This window comes from Erpetoichthys calabaricus, chromosome 3 (genome assembly GCF_900747795.2).
Source record: "Erpetoichthys calabaricus chromosome 3, fErpCal1.3, whole genome shotgun sequence".
Lineage (NCBI taxonomy): Eukaryota > Metazoa > Chordata > Cladistia > Polypteriformes > Polypteridae > Erpetoichthys > Erpetoichthys calabaricus.
Window position 1 is genome coordinate 95,470,949 of NC_041396.2, and position 16,019 is coordinate 95,486,967.

Consider the following 16,019-nt stretch of genomic DNA (forward strand, 5'->3'; position numbering starts at 1 on the left):
CATTTGCAAGAACCAAACCCATGATAATACAACACAAAGAATGTGGTTTTGGAAGACAAACAACTGGGTTTTAGAGTAGGTAGTGCATTCAATTTTTAAAATCATTCTGTTGAAAGCACGGTTTAATTAAATGCATATATTACAAATCTATACAAATCATTGACACAGTACATTGTGGTTTAATCAGATATGCCTTTCCATACACCTCTAAAAAGTAAATCAAAATAATTATTTCTTATGAAATAATCACTTAGATATATTGAAATACTCACAAGGTAATATTTCAGAATATTTAATTAAATGGGGACAATATTTAATAATTTCTGTCAGATTTTAGAAACTTTTGAATTGTTCCTTATACAGTTAATTTATTCTTTTCTAATTTTAAGTAAAACAGGACATAACTTAATCATTGTATTTTAGTAGGCGTGTTAGGATTCTTCTTAGGAACAGCAACACTCCTGAAGATTTATTCTAGGAGAAGTAGCTGGCTGTAAGAAGGTATATGCAGGATGGAAATCTCTTATAGTGGTTATAAAATATTTTTGTTTTATAAATTATTCTTCTGATGCTACATGTACTAGAAGTCCATCCATCCATCCATCCATTTTCCAACCCGCTGAATCCGAACACAGGGTCACGGGGGTCTGCTGGAGCCAATCCCAGCCAACACAGGGCACAAGGCAGGAACCAATCCCGGGCAGGGTGCCAACCCACCGCAGTGTACTAGAAGTTTACTTGTAAATTCCTTTGCTAAACTGCATGTATATTGTGTGTATTAATTTTGGTTTCTCCCAGAGTCCATAACAATAGTTTACTTAACATATAAAGGGATTTGGTTAACAACTTACCAGACATGTTAACAAATGTGAAATGCTCTGTGTATTGTCTACATTTTAAATGAAATGAAAATAATACAAGTAGTTTATTAATCCGTTAAGTTACTTACTCTTTAGAAATACTAATATTATCTTGAGAAATTGTGGTTATGTTTGTTTCAAAAGGCATTGTGTCCGCAGAAAACTGCTGATCTTTTAACACCTCTGCATTACAAAAGAAAAAAATTAAATCATTATTTATCCAAAGTAAAAGTTGGAAACAAATATTTTTTAATTTAGGACAAAGGCAGAAAACTGAATCAATTACAATAAACAATTTTGAACTCAATGCTGTCTATCTATTGAGCAGTTACTGTACCTCCTTTAATTGAGAAAGAGTTTATCAGCCTCGCAAATTGGCTGCTGTTGTTCAAATGTTGAAACATGTCTGCTTGAATCTTTGTTTGCCCTGGAGAGCTACAGATTTCAAAAGGGGAATGATTTTTTGTATCAGGGCTCATGCTGAAAACTGTGGGCAGAAAAAAAAAATTATAGTGACCATACAAATACATCAAAAATTCATAAACAGCATAATTGAACCTGGGGCCAACATCCCCGTTTTCTTTTATACTACCATACATACTTAACACAATAACAAACATTCTTTAAATGCATAATAAAAACAAAATAATTAACAATCACTTATAATACATTTTAAAGTCACCAATGATTTATAAATATTTTTATTCATAATCATATCCTTACCTTTAATTGCCTAAACCAATTTCATGGTTATGAAAAGCCAGAATCTATTCTGGCAGCATCAGGTATCAACATAAGGAGGGAACCAACCTTAGACAGTGGTACACTCCATTGTAGAGTGCATTCACAATGTCCAAAGTAAATATGTCAAAATACCCGAACACACGCCTTAAGATTGTGGGGAAGAAATCTGAATTATGCAAAGTAAATTCCAAGCAGACACAGGGAGAACACTAAAACTTAAACACAGTGACAAGTTTATGATATCAATAGATGGTATTACCACAGACTTGAGTGTGTCCAATGTGTATTAGTACATTATGCTCCACACTGCAGGCACTGTGGTATTTAACAGACAATGAAATTACCACCACTCACACAAAGCAACAGAATGCTTTGTGAATCTCTGATAGCTGGCACTTATAAAAGAAAGATCTGACCTCTGTCACTACTATAAGCTAAACTAAACCAAGAGGATAGAGAAAATAAATGAATAAATCAGCATGTAAAGGAAAACAAAAATATGCAACAATTACAGGGAAAGAATATTGCTTCATCAGTATTTAATTTTATTTCCCATATTTTATACATACTGAGGTAATCGTGCCTCATATCCAAAATATTTACAGTTTAACTTTGGTAGCTTCCCAGTTAGTATATCTGGTGTCTCACAGAAGAGGGAACATGCGTACTTAGGATTTACTAATGATATTGAATACTGAACTGAAATTAAGGAAAAGTATGTGGGCATAGGAATTAGACTTCTCCAAATGCTTGAGTTTACAGTGGAGGGTTAAAAACAGACCTAGTGGACTTGTAGATAACCTGTTGTGGATCCAGCAGGTGAGGTATCTAGTTCTTCAGGTGTTTAAATTCTAGATGCTGTGGCAGGTGGCCGGGTGCGGCCCTCAATCAGCCGCCTATTTAAGGAGCCGCCGCCCTGCAATCAAGGCTGGAGTCGGGTGAGGAGGTGGACGAGGTCAGAGGAGGCGGCAAGGAGAGGCCCTGAGTGTGTGGATAGTGAAGAGACGGCTTGGAGGAGAAGCCAGGACTTTGTGAGACTGTTGGGGTTTGTTGGTGGCGGTGCACTTAGTGACTTATGTACAATAATAGTGTAAATAAACGTGTGGTGATGGACTGCAACGTGTCTGCCTGTCTGTGTCCGGGCTGTACCCTTCTACAGTGGCGTAGTCGGCAGGAGGCTGCACCTGGCACAAGGTGCGGACCTGCATATAGTGAATTGTCCGTGGAAGGCCCGGCACAGCAGGCGAACTCACCCACGTGCCGCAGGGGCGGCGTGCACCGAACCCCGCAGAGAAATGTGGAGTCGCAGACCATGAGCGGTCTGCTTTCAGACTTTGTGTTTCAGGGGCAGCTTGGGAGCGCGGTGGCAGCTAGGAGAGCTGCCTGGAAGGAGATGCTGCAGCCACAGCAGCCGCGGAGCTGCCCAGAACCTCACCCTCAAGTGTGGAATGAGGGTGAGGAGGCCGCAGACCGAAGGTCCCTCCTCGTAGCAGGCACGGGATTGGGCAGCGTGTCCTGTCCTCCCGCCAACGATTGGTCAGAGGCGGGAGCAGGGAATGTCCGTCTCGTGCCGAGAAGAAACCCGAGTGGGCAGCAAGGAAGTGTCCACAGAGAGCAGTCGGTGAGTGGAACTACTCGCGAGGTAAGCCCACCGCCGTCTGCTTCTCTCTCCTTGGCGGTGATATTGCAGGAGCTGCAAGAACAACTGCGCCTTGTGCTGTCGCTGCCGGCCGAGCGATGTGCCCTCCGGGCGGAGACGCTGGAATCCGGAGGGATGGCAGTGGCGTCGGATCGAGAGCCGCAGGCAGAAGAGGATCGGCGCACTGCAGGAGCTCCTGGACGGAGAGGCACAGCGGGGAAGGTAAGGGAGACCGACCCCGTTAAGCTCCGGACGCCAGCGGGGCTGGGTCTGCCCTCTTACAATGGGCAGATCCGAACCGTCGCGGCGTCCCAAAGTAAACGGAGGAAGCGGCTTGGGGAAGCCAGTTCCTCCGATAAGCGAGGACATGCTGCTGGGTGCGCGTGTCCCGCAAAGGGCCGTCCTCTGCAGAGGCAGAGGAGAATCCCACAGCTGGAGAGGTGGAAACAGAGCGTGATCCCACTGGTGATTCCGTGGCGGGGAGCACGGACTGCTCGGGCTGGGAAGCCGAGAAAGGGAGCATCGGGGCGCCGATCGGGGCCGAGAGCGTTGGCCCAGCTGAGGACGAGCTGAGGGGCTGCGTCAGGGCAACGCCTCCGCCCTTTTTCTTTTGGATTTGCAGGATCGGGCCCTAGGCTACAGTGTGTTGGCTTGCCGCTGAGGGGTTCCCGTCCTCCCGGAATGGTTCGCTGGTCCCAGGAGGTCTCGGCTAGCGGGGGAGTCATGTGGCAGGTGGCCGGGTGCGGCCCTCAATCAGCCGCCTATTTAAGGAGCCGCCGCCCTGCAATCAAGGCTGGAGTCGGGTGAGGAGGTGGACGAGGTCAGAGGAGGCGGCAAGGAGAGGCCCTGAGTGTGTGGATAGTGAAGAGACGGCTTGGAGGAGAAGCCAGGACTTTGTGAGACTGTTGGGGTTTGTTGGTGGCGGTGCACTTAGTGACTTATGTACAATAATAGTGTAAATAAACGTGTGGTGATGGACTGCAACGTGTCTGCCTGTCTGTGTCCGGGCTGTACCCTTCTACAATGCTTAAAGCCCATTAAAGACACAAGACAGGACAACAGGTCAGTCATTGTCAAAGGCAAGATATTTTTGAAACTTTTTAAAGTTGATGTTGTAAAACTTACCAGAAGTGAAGTATTGTAAGTTGTGGTAAACAAAGACTATTTGATCAGCAAGAGGTAAAGCTGAACAACTGTCTCTGGGCCTGTGGGTAAACTATTTTATTTTTTAAAGATAAATCCAATTTCATCATTGGAATCTATACTACCCTAAGTTCTTGTCTATAAGCCGGACTCGTGTATTAGCCGGAGACCAAAAATCATACGAATTTTTAAAATAAAATCGTATCATAAATAAGCCGGACTCCTGGATAAGCCGAACGTACTATAACCTATAACTAATAGAAGGGAGGGAGGTCAGTGGTCTCACTCGCGCCCATTTAATTTCTTTAAGGGGGGAGAGAGTGTGAGATATTGCCGTCTCTCTCACTCCCCGCATGGCGCGGTTGGAGCGGCCGGAGCGCGTTCTTTCTGCTCTCGGCGTCGCCGAGTCAACATGCGCGCGTAGCGGTCATTTAAATTGTGATTTTATATGTAAGCATATTTAAATATATATCGCGGATTTCTGCGGACAATGGGTCTTTTAATTTCTGGTACATGCTTCCTCAGTTGGTTTGCCCAGTTGATTTCATACAAGGGACGCTATTGGCAGATGGCTGAGAAGCTATTCAGCTTACTTTCTCTCTCTCTCTTGCGCTGACGTAGGGGGGTGTGAGCAGGGGGGCTGTGTGCAGCTGCTTCCTGAAAGAAATGCTGCACGGAGCTTCGCATACTTAAAAGCTCAAAGGGCACGTATTGATTTTTTTTATCTGTCTCTCGCTATCTCTCTCTATCTCTCTCTCTCTTCCTGCTCCTGACAGAGGGGGTGTGAGCTGCCGCCTTCAACAGCTTTGTACCGGCGGTGCTTCGCATACTTAAAAGCCAAGAAACCCTATTTTTTTTTTTGACTGCTTGCTTTGCACTCCTTTGAAAAGGAAGATATGTTTGCATTCTTTTAATTGTGAGACAGAACTGTCATCTCTGTCTTGTCATGGAGCACAGTTTAAACTTTTGAAAAAGAGACAAATGTTTGTTTGCAGTGTTTGAATAACGTTCCTGTCTCTCTACAACCTCCTGTGTTTCTGCGCAAATCTGTGACCCAAGCATGACAATATAAAAATAACCATATAAACATATGGTTTCTACTTCGCGGATATTCTTATTTCGCGGGTGGCTCTGGAACGCAACCCCCGCGATGGATGTATAAGCCGGACTTATGTATAAGCCGATATTCTATTTTTTCATTTTCACAACTTTTTTCCTTAGATAAGCCGCGGCTTATTGACAAGAACTTAGGGTAATAAAAGGCAAAGCCCTCACTGACTGACTGACTGACTCATCACTAATTCTCCAACTTCCCGTGTAGGTAGAAGGCTGAAATTTGGCAGGCTCATTCCTTACAGCTTACTTACAAAAGTTAGGCAGGTTTCATTTCGAAATTCTACGTGTAATGGTCATAACTGGAACCTGTTTTTTGTCCATATACTCTAATGGAGGAGGCGGAGTCACGTATCGCGTCATCATGCCTCCTACATAATCATGTGAACTGAAAACAAGGAAGAGATTTACAGCACGAGTCAAACGCGGGAACGAAGGTAAATGACGTTAATTGTTGAGTGTCTTTTAATACTGTGTAAGCATACATATTAACACATGTGCAATTAAACGTGTGCATTTACGGGGTGATTTCTCAGGCTTAAAAGCTCGCCTTTAATTAAAAAGGTAAATGCAAACTGTTTTCATTCTGAAGGGCACAAACCACGTTAGATTTCAGCCGTTAAACGCGCAAAAATGTTGGTACACCAGATAAATAAGCGCAACATATCAGTTGTATTGTATGCTTACAATACATATAGAAATGTGTTAATCGTTAACTAATAGAATAGGATGGTGTTTTTCGACTCGCGCCTTGATTTAAACGATTCCATGTCTTGGTGGGTTTGTGTAGCTTATTGTCAATATCTTTACACCTGTTTTTAAGACTTATTGACAAACGGGCTTTCACGAAAAAAATTAGGGCTTTGCTACAGGATACACCCTCCACAAGTTAGGAAGTAACAATAAAAGGTATATATTTGTTTTATTTAAACCTTTTAAGTTCGTGTAAGCATACATATTAACACATGTGCAATTAAACATGTGCATTTACGAGGTGATTTCTCAGGCTTAAAAGCTCGCCTTTTATTAAAAAGGTAAATGCAAACTGTTTTCATTCTGAAGGGCACAAACCACGTTAGATTTCAGCCGTTAAACGCGCAAAAATGTCGGTACACCAGATAAATAAGCGCAACATATTATCAGTTGTATTGTATGCTTACAATACATATAGAAATGTGTATATGTATGTGTATATATATGTTATGTGTGTATATATATATGTGTGTGTGGATGTGTATGTGTGTGTGTATATATATATATATATATATATATATATATATATATAATGTGTGTAGATATGTGTATATGTATATGTGTATATATATGTTTACATAACCTCTAACACACTACTTCTCCGCTGCGAAGCGGGGGTATTTTGCTAGTTAGAGATAAGGAGTAGACAAGAGTAGACAACAACAAAAAAAAAAAGAAGAGTCCTCCACATTTGGTTCTTCAAGCGAGCGCTAAACTGGTTACATTTATCTGGGAAACTTAAGTGATCATACTTTAATACTAGAATCCCTTAAGCCTAAGTAAATAGTCGTAATGCCGGGTCACCTTAAATTCCTTCGCACCTCTTCATCAGCCTCTTTTTTTTTTTTTTTTTTTGCAAATGTGTCGATCAGCAGAAGCAGCCTGTTATCCCATCTCCCACCAACGCAGCTGAAGTTGTTCCAGCTCAAGTCTGTTTATCTCAGAGTGAGGTAGGGTAAATAATACTGTATCATTATTCACAATACATACATTTCATGTCTGTTCTGTCTACAACGATATGTGTAAATACAAGATGACAAGAAATGCGATGCAAAAGATGTTGAACACATAAATAAAACAAACTTTTTTCATGTAATGACAAAATGCTGACGTTAATTGTATAATGTGTGAAGTCTGAAGTCCAAATATCAAATAAACACAGGATGTTACAGACTCAAATCAAATGTATGTTTTTTTATATAATAGTAATAATAACAATAGCTCACTACTCAAAATGGAAATTGCAGGGTAGACCTGGGATCAAAAAAAAAAAAAAAAAATCAAGAGGTTGCAGGTTTGATCCCGGGTCCACCCCGCAATTTCTGTTTTGAATTTGAATCATCATTGTAGACATGGAACAGACATGAAATGTATGTATTTCAAATGATTTATTATTTACCCTATACAATTCCAGGCACCTCAATCCAAGATAAACAGACTTGAGCTGGGAGAACTTCAGTTGCGTTGGTGGGGAATGGGATAGCAGACTGCTTGCTGACTGTGCTGATCGACACATTTACAAAACAAAGACACTGATGAAGAGGTGCGAAAGAATTTAAGGTGGCCCGGGCATTATGACATAAACCGTGTTTTTTTTTTTTTTTTTTTTTTTTTTAAAACTTTTTTCCACTGCAGTTGCTCTTGGGTTCCCAGACTACAGAGTACACTTTATGCTTGACATGAATATACAGTGGTGTGAAAAACTATTTGCCCCCTTCCTGATTTCTTATTCTTTTGCATGTTTGTCACACAAAATGTTTCTGATCATCAAACACATTTAACCATTAGTCCAATATAACACAAGTAAACACAAAATGCAGTTTGTAAATGGTGGTTTTTATTATTTAGGGAGAAAAAAAAATCCAAACCTACATGGCCCTGTGTGAAAAAGTAATTGCCCCCTGAACCTAATAACTGGTTGGGCCACCCTTAGCAGCAATAACTGCAATCAAGCGTTTGCGATAACTTGCAATGAGTCTTTTACAGCGCTCTGGAGGAATTTTTGCCCACTCATCTTTGCAAAATTGTTGTAATTCAGCTTTATTTGAGGGTTTTCTAGCATGAACCGCCTTTTTAAGGTCATGCCATAGCATCTCAATTGGATTCAGGTCAGGACTTTGACTAGGCCACTCCAAAGTCTTCATTTTGTTTTTCTTCAGCCATTCAGAGGTGGATTTGCTGGTGTGTTTTGGGTCATTGTCCTGTTGCAGCACCCAAGATCGCTTCCGCTTGAGTTGATGAACAGATGGCCGGACATTCTCCTTCAGGATTTTTTGGTAGACAGTAGAATTCATGGTTCCATCTATCACAGCAAGCCTTCCAGGTCCTGAACCAGCAAAACAACCCCAGACCATCCCACTACCACCACCATATTTTACTGTTGGTATGATGTTCTTTTTCTGAAATGCTGTGTTCCTTTTACGCCAGATGTAACGGGACATTTGCCTTCCAAAAAGTTCAACTTTTGACTCATCAGTCCACAAGGTATTTTCCCAAAAGTCTTGGCAATCATTGATGTTTCTTAGCAAAATTGAGACGAGTCCTAATGTTCTTTTTGCTTAACAGTGGTTTGCGTCTTGGAAATCTGCCATGCAGGCCGTTTTTGCCCAGTCTCTTTCTTATGGTGGAGTCGTGAACACTGACCTTAATTGAGGCAAGTGAGGCCTGCAGTTCTTTAGACGTTGTCCTGCGGTCTTTTGTGACCTCTTGGGTAAGTCATCTCTGCGCTCTTGGGGTAATTTTGGTCGGCCGGCCACTCCTGGGAAGGTTCACCACTGTTCCATGTTTTTGCCATTTGTGGATAATGGCTCTCACTGTGGTTCGCTGGAGTCCCAAAGCTTTAGAAATGGCTTTATAACCTTTACCAGACTGATAGATCTCAATTACTTCTGTTCTCATTTGTTCCTGAATTTCTTTGGATCTTGGCATGATGTCTATCTTTTGAGGTGCTTTTGGTCTACTTCTCTGTGTCAGGCAGCTCCTATTTAAGTGATTTCTTGATTGAAACAGGTGTGGCAGTAATCAGGCCTGGGGGTGGCTACGGAAATTGAACTCAGGTGTGATACACCACAGTTAGGTTATTTTTTAACAAGGGGGCAATTACTTTTTCTAACACGGCCATGTAGGTTTGGATTTTTTTTCTCCCTAAATAATAAACACCATCATTTAAAAACTGCATTTTGTGTTTACTTGTGTTATATTTGACTAATGGTTAAATGTGTTTGATGATCAGAAACATTTTGTGTGACAAACATGCAAAAGAATAAGAAATCAGGAAGGGGGCAAATAGTTTTTCACACCACTGTATGCAGTCTGATCACCCTTAATAATGGCCTATAAACATTTTATAGAAAGAGGCAAGTTCTTTCTGTAATGCACAAGTTGTAAAGTTATGCTATCTAGAGAAATCTTTAACTTAACTAGTGTGAAATACTCACTGTTAGAATTGCTTTGATTGCTCACACTATTTATTTGTGACTCTTGCTTTATACTGACACCTTCAGGAATGTCTCTGTCAGCTGACTGAGAAGTAGACTGTCTTCTTGGTAATGATGTCCTTGTACCATCCAAAGCTGGCAGAAAGGAATTCAATGCATCCATTTGACCTGCATGCTAAATAATAAACAAAACATTGTTACACATTTTCTTATATTAACAGGATTCTATGCCTGTATGTAGGATAATCAAAAAAATCAGTCTACTGCAGTATTAATGCATATTATTTATATTTAGATTTGATATTTTAGGCAAACGCACAAAAAATAAAACCTGGTATTTACATAAACTTTGATCTGGATGTTTTAATACAGTAAGAGAAAAGTTTAAACATAAATTGAAAATGTAGGCTATATAATATACAGTGTATATATATATATTATATATATATATATATATATATATATATAATTAGGTCTTTAAAAATAAACATTTAATCACAGTTCAAATATTACTAATTATATAGTACTTTTACATAACAAATTATCTACAGTATGTGGGGAGCTTCCTTTCTTTCAAGATAACAATAACTGATTTGTGGAGTGGAAATATTTTTACTTGCTGAAAAGGAAGGCAGAAAGGGAACATAGCATGGATTTTTCAATACTGTTAGATGTGAAGGAATGCAAACTTTTCCCACACATTTCCTTGAAAGACTAACCAATGCAGTAAAGGACATGAGGGCCCAATGTGGTGCAATACAGGAGACCAGTGAAATAATAAGCCTTATTGGATTCAGAATAACATATAAAAATGTATAATTTTGTGAAATATAAATATATACTCAATCAAAACATACCTATATACACTGATCAGCCACACCACAGAGAGGTGAAGTGAATACCATTGTCTATTTCATTATAATGACACCTGTTGGGTTAAGACACATTATGCACCAAGAGAACAGTTTTTGAAGGTAATGTGTAGGAAGCAGGTAAAATGGTCAAGTGTAAAGATCTGAGTGTCAAGGGCCAAACTGTGATGGCTAGATGACTAGGTCAGAGAATCTCCAAACACTGAAAGTGCTATAGGATGTTCTCTTTATGCAGTGGTTAGCACTTACCAAAAGTCGTCCAATGGAGGTGAACCGGTGAAACAGCAACAGGGTCATTATTGTCCAAGGCTTATTAATGCACGTGAGGAGAGAAGGCTATCCTGCCTGGTCTGATCTTACAAAAGAGCTACTGTAGCACAAACTGTAAAAAACTTAATGCTGCCCACGAGAGGCATCAGAACACATTGTGCATCCAGTCTGCTGCAAAACCGCAGACCAGTCAGAGTGCCCATCCCCCCCAAAAGTACCTATAATGGCCATGTCAGACTCAGAAGCCTGGTCTACTGAATCACATTTTCTTTTAGGCACTATGGGAAAAAGGCAAACCGGGTAAGGCAATCCTCCGCTGGGAAATGATGGGTCCTAACATTCATGTGGATGTTACTTTGGCACGTACTACCTACCTAAAAATTGTTGCAGATCATATACACACATTCATGGCTAGGGTATTTCTTTATGGCAGTGGCACCTTTCAGTAGGATAATGTGCTCTACCATGTTCTTCCATACAAAAATTGTTCAGGAGTGGTTTGAGGAACAGGACAAAGAGTTCATGGTGTTGACTTAACTTCCAAATTCCCCAGATATCAGTCCAATCAAACAAAAATCAAAGTAATGTATGTGGAATTTATGTTTAAGAAAAGTCAACACAACAATAAAACAGGCACACAGTAAGCAAGATGTCTTGATGCATGCTCAATAATCCAGGTAAGGAAATTCTAGAAAGTTGATTCAGTTCATCTGGACAGTTTTTTTTTCGACTGCAGTCAACTGAGACTGAGGAAGTCACTTGGATAAGTGATGAAACGTATTGAGTAAAAAAAAACAAAAAAAACCAACTATGTCCAGATGAACTGTAAGCAAAATGCAGTGAAACTAATGATGTGCATTCAAGTCAACCCTGCGCGGAATGGCGTCCATTCCAGGATTTGTTCCTTCCTTGAATCAACTGTTTGCTGAAATAGGCTTCAGGTTCCCCACAACTCCACTCTGGATAAACAGGTATAGAAAATTGATGGAAGGATGTACAATTTTTTCTGTGCATGTCTTTACGCCAAAAAATAATGCTTCCTTAGTATTGTAAAAAAAAAAAAAAAAACACTTATTTTTAAATAAAAACAATGCCCATACAGTGTACCTTTAACAAGCTTGACACACTGAATAAATAAATAAATGTAAATGAATTTAAACTGGAGTGGCACAGTTGTTATCTGAGTTACAGAAGACTCGGGTCAAATTCTGGCCCAGCTGTCTGTAGTTTGCATTTCTTTCTCTGTATAGCTGTATGTTTAACCCCTAGTTTTCCATAAATATCTTAAAGGTATGCAGTGCACTAGCAAAGGGAAACTGACCAGCCACGATCCGACACCCAAACCAAGGTAGCTTCTTGCTTTGTGCTAATGTTGTTTAGATACTTTTTGATTTAACCTTGCATAATTAACTGCAAATAGTATGTTAGATTATTTTCAAATGAAATGACTTTAACATGACTATAAGTGACATGTTTACTCCCAGTGTTTCAGTTTATTTGAAACATAAGAAAAAGACTGTGCAATTTATAAATGCATGGTAGAAACTCCATTTTAGCCTTGACAGGTGATCTGATGTTTGCAAACTGTATTACTTTAGGCTTGCTCAACAAAAATACCACAAGAAAATAGACAAGACAGATAGTTATCATAAATACATACTTGATAAAAAATACAAAACAATACAAGATTTAGCATGTTTTATTTACTTATTACCTGATGACTAGGTTCCCTTTTTGTTTCTTCCTTGACCATCTTACTTGGAGAAGTTGAATCAGTGCGAGATGGAGGTGCAATTCTGCTGGATAGTTCTGAAGAAGTCAAGCTGTCCAATTCATCATCATCATCATCATCTTTATCAAGAAGGTATCGTAGTAGCTGATGGTTATGCCCTTCTTTGCTGTTATGGTGACAGTTTGCCAATTCCTGCTTTATTGGCGCTCCTGAATCCTTACTGTTGGCTTCATCTTCTACAGAATGCAGTTGATTTACTGACTCTGTAGGGCTGCTTTCTTGCAGCAAACGATGCAGGATTTTATGGCGTTCTGTAAGGGAACTGTGCGAGGCTGGACAATGGGCAGGAGAGGATTTGCTAGCAGCACTCTGCAACTCTAGTCCTTTTTGTGAATCTGCTTCTTGGCCTCTGTCACTGTTCTCTGGTAGCTGTGAAAACTTAGAGCTACTGAAAGGTTGGGGAGTTTTACTCCTTCCATCCACAGTACACTCCAATTCAGACAAAGATGTTGATGGGACTTCTGTTAATTTATTCAGTGTAAGGGTAATGTGCCCAGGGGAACTGTGAACTGGGGTACCCACTGATGTCTGGTTTTGCCTTTGCAGAGTTGCTGAATGTAGTGATAAACTGAGAGGTGAGCCGGTTACTTCTCCTAAAGGCCCAAGTTGGCCTGAATGCTGTCTAGTGATGGTGTTTCCTCCACTGCTAGCACTAGGGCTGCACACAATACTCACAGGAGAGTGCATGTTAGATGTATAGGGAGAAAAAGGGTTTCCAGGTACAAGTCCAGGACTTCCACGGGGTGGTCGAGGTGACATGAAAGGAGATGAGGTTGCTGTTAAAGGACTTCCCAGAGGAGAAGGGCTGTTCATTGGTGGGTTAACAACCCGATTTGTCACTGGAGAGACGTAGTTTCCTGAAGGATTGGTGGAGGTACCTGATCCACCATTGATTCCATTGTTGTTACAATTGCTGGTGTGCAGGCTTGAGTCTGATATATGGCTGGTTTCACTTCCTGGCTGTACATAACTGACATTGGAATGAGTAGTATGGGTTGGAGAAGGCTGGTTTTGAGCTAGGGAACTTTTCTCATGCATGGGTGGGAGGCACATATTAGTGTTTTCCTGAGTATTAAGAGTGCTGTGTTCCCTGTAATCGAAGTAAAAACATTAAAAATGAGAAGATTATTTTGCATAGTCAACAACACACAAAGATAGGAAAACTTCTGAGGTATTTTAGTTGATACCATGAAAACAGGAAAAGTCAAAAACGTCTAAATGCATGTAGTAATTTAAATGCATTTTCAGATTCTATCACATACTAGGGGGCTCCGCCCCCTGCTCGCTTCGCTCGCCAACCCCTGGTGTTGGGAATGACAAAGAGCGTGATGTATGAATGAGATATAGAATAGTGTGACGGTGTAGATGATGCAAATAGAAAGCAAACAATAAAGTGTGTGGCACAGTGTAAAGGTTTATTTGAAAATTTCTTTGTACACGCTGTTTAAGTGTAAAAGGTAATTCCAGCTCAGAACTTGTAAGGTCATTTAAGATGGTTATTGTTGTGATCAGAGTCGAGTTTGTCAGAGCTTAGAAAGAGTTGTGTCTTTCCAGGAAGTAATGGAATGACTTGGGTATTTATGTTTTCCACATTAATATTTTTTGGACATAATATAGTGCGTTGTGTTAAAAGGGGCATTTGGTCTAATGAGATTGCTGTTCCAAATCTCTTTGTAACTAAGTCGTCGCAGATAAAGGCTTGAGGAATTGTAATAATATGTGGCTGAAGTCCATCTGTATTCGTGAGTGTACCATCTCTCAGTTGTAATAAGCAATTGTTATGATCTGGTTCTGGACATCGTATCTTTTTTACTAACTGTATCTTTTGAAAGCAATGCCAATTGTCTGCGTATTTTAAGGTGCACTGAACAATAGCTGAGTGCATGGTATCTGGAAGAATAGCTAATCACTGTCTAAAATCTCCTCCTCATAAAAGTACCTTTCCTCCAAATCGAATATTATTATTCATAAACGTTTGTTCATGCCATTGAACATTCATCAATAAACATTTTTTCAAGACGGATGTCACGTGCAGTGCCACTGTTAATGTTCATAGTGGATTCCGATTTGTAGGATCTAATGTAGTTGATAAAGATTTCACTTTCAGGTACATCGTCAGTTATAAGCTTCTGTAGATATTCAGTATATGAATGTAAAGAAGGCAGTCTAATTTGACCCTTTTGACAACAACGTGTAAATGTATAACTTGTATTGCCAGTTGTTTCTTCAGGGAAGTGAACTGAATGACAATGATTGCAAATGACATTCATTAATCCGAATTAATTTTCCTGGTGTATGTTTTGCTTGTGCCGTTTGAGAGGCGCGTTGTTGCATGTGTAGTATTTGGGACGTGTTGTTTTGGAGCTGTAATCGATTTGCCTGTGCTGTGTGAGAAGCCCGTTGTAGCCTTCGCTGCCATCAACGTATGTCTGAGACGGGAGGCGTTTCGTTTTGAATCCGTGCCTGTTGCGATGCAGCACTTTGATTGATAATTTGCGTCATGTGGATCTAGGATGTAGATTTGTGCATATTAAATGAAGTATTGTAGGATCTAATGCAGTTCATAAAGGTTTTACTTTTAGGTACATCGTTAGTTAGAAGCTTTAGTTGAGCTTTGCGTTTTTGGAGTCGAGACATTTTTTCTTTTAGAAATATGGATAAGTAATAAGGAGTATTGCACTCACTGTTAATATGGAGCCTTTTCTGCGGTTGAACGGTTAATAGTGCCTTATTGTAATGAGATCCACCCATGCTGCATAGCCGTGTATTTTGTTGTTTCTTTCGTGTTCGTGTGTTTGTTCCTGTTATCCTTTCCTTTTCGTTTTGTACCCGTGACCGTGTATTCATGACTTGTTTCTTTCTCAGCATGCGAAATATGGATAAGTAATAAGGAGGATCGCAGTCACTGTTAATATGTTTCCTTTTCTGCAGTTGAACGGTTAATAGTGCTTTATTGTAAGGAGATACACCAATGCTGACACCTATGCTGTCTAGTGTGAAGGTGTTGATGTTCACTTTAGAATATGTGGCTTTGGGTGTCACTTCTTATGGATGTGTGTGTGTGTGTGTGTGTGTGGGGGGGGGGGATTGAGGATTGTTGTCGCGCGAGCGTCTTCTTTCTTTTTGTGTTCCTGTGTCTTGTTGAATGCCCCTGTTTGTGTGTGTCCCGTCCCTTGCTTGTAGGGTCTGTGGGGTGGTTTTGTGTTCTTTTTTTTGTGTTCCATGGGCTTGTTGAATCCCCCTCTTGGTGTGTGTCCCGTCCGGTGCCTGTAGGGGGGGGGGGTGCCTTGCTGTTGTGCGCGAGCCTCTTTTTTTTTTTTGGGTCTAGTTTCGTGTGCAATGTGTTTCGTGCTTTGCCTGCGTTTCCTCATTTCTCCATTTTTCCTGTGCTCACTC

General features: G+C 40.6%; 1 protein-coding gene across 1 annotated transcript in view; it reads right to left on the minus strand.

The window, feature by feature from the left end:
* The window catches only part of ncoa1 (nuclear receptor coactivator 1), a 222,210-nt gene that overhangs the window by 23,834 nt on the left and 182,357 nt on the right, over window positions 1-16,019 (minus strand). Inside the window, exons 11-14 of the mRNA XM_028797185.2 lie at window positions 12,546-13,713; window positions 9,690-9,864; window positions 1,198-1,347; window positions 950-1,043 (exon numbers count right to left, since the gene is read on the minus strand). Of these exons, the coding sequence (XP_028653018.2) occupies window positions 950-1,043; window positions 1,198-1,347; window positions 9,690-9,864; window positions 12,546-13,713 (1,587 nt within the window). The remainder of the gene's footprint in view (window positions 1-949; window positions 1,044-1,197; window positions 1,348-9,689; window positions 9,865-12,545; window positions 13,714-16,019) is intronic.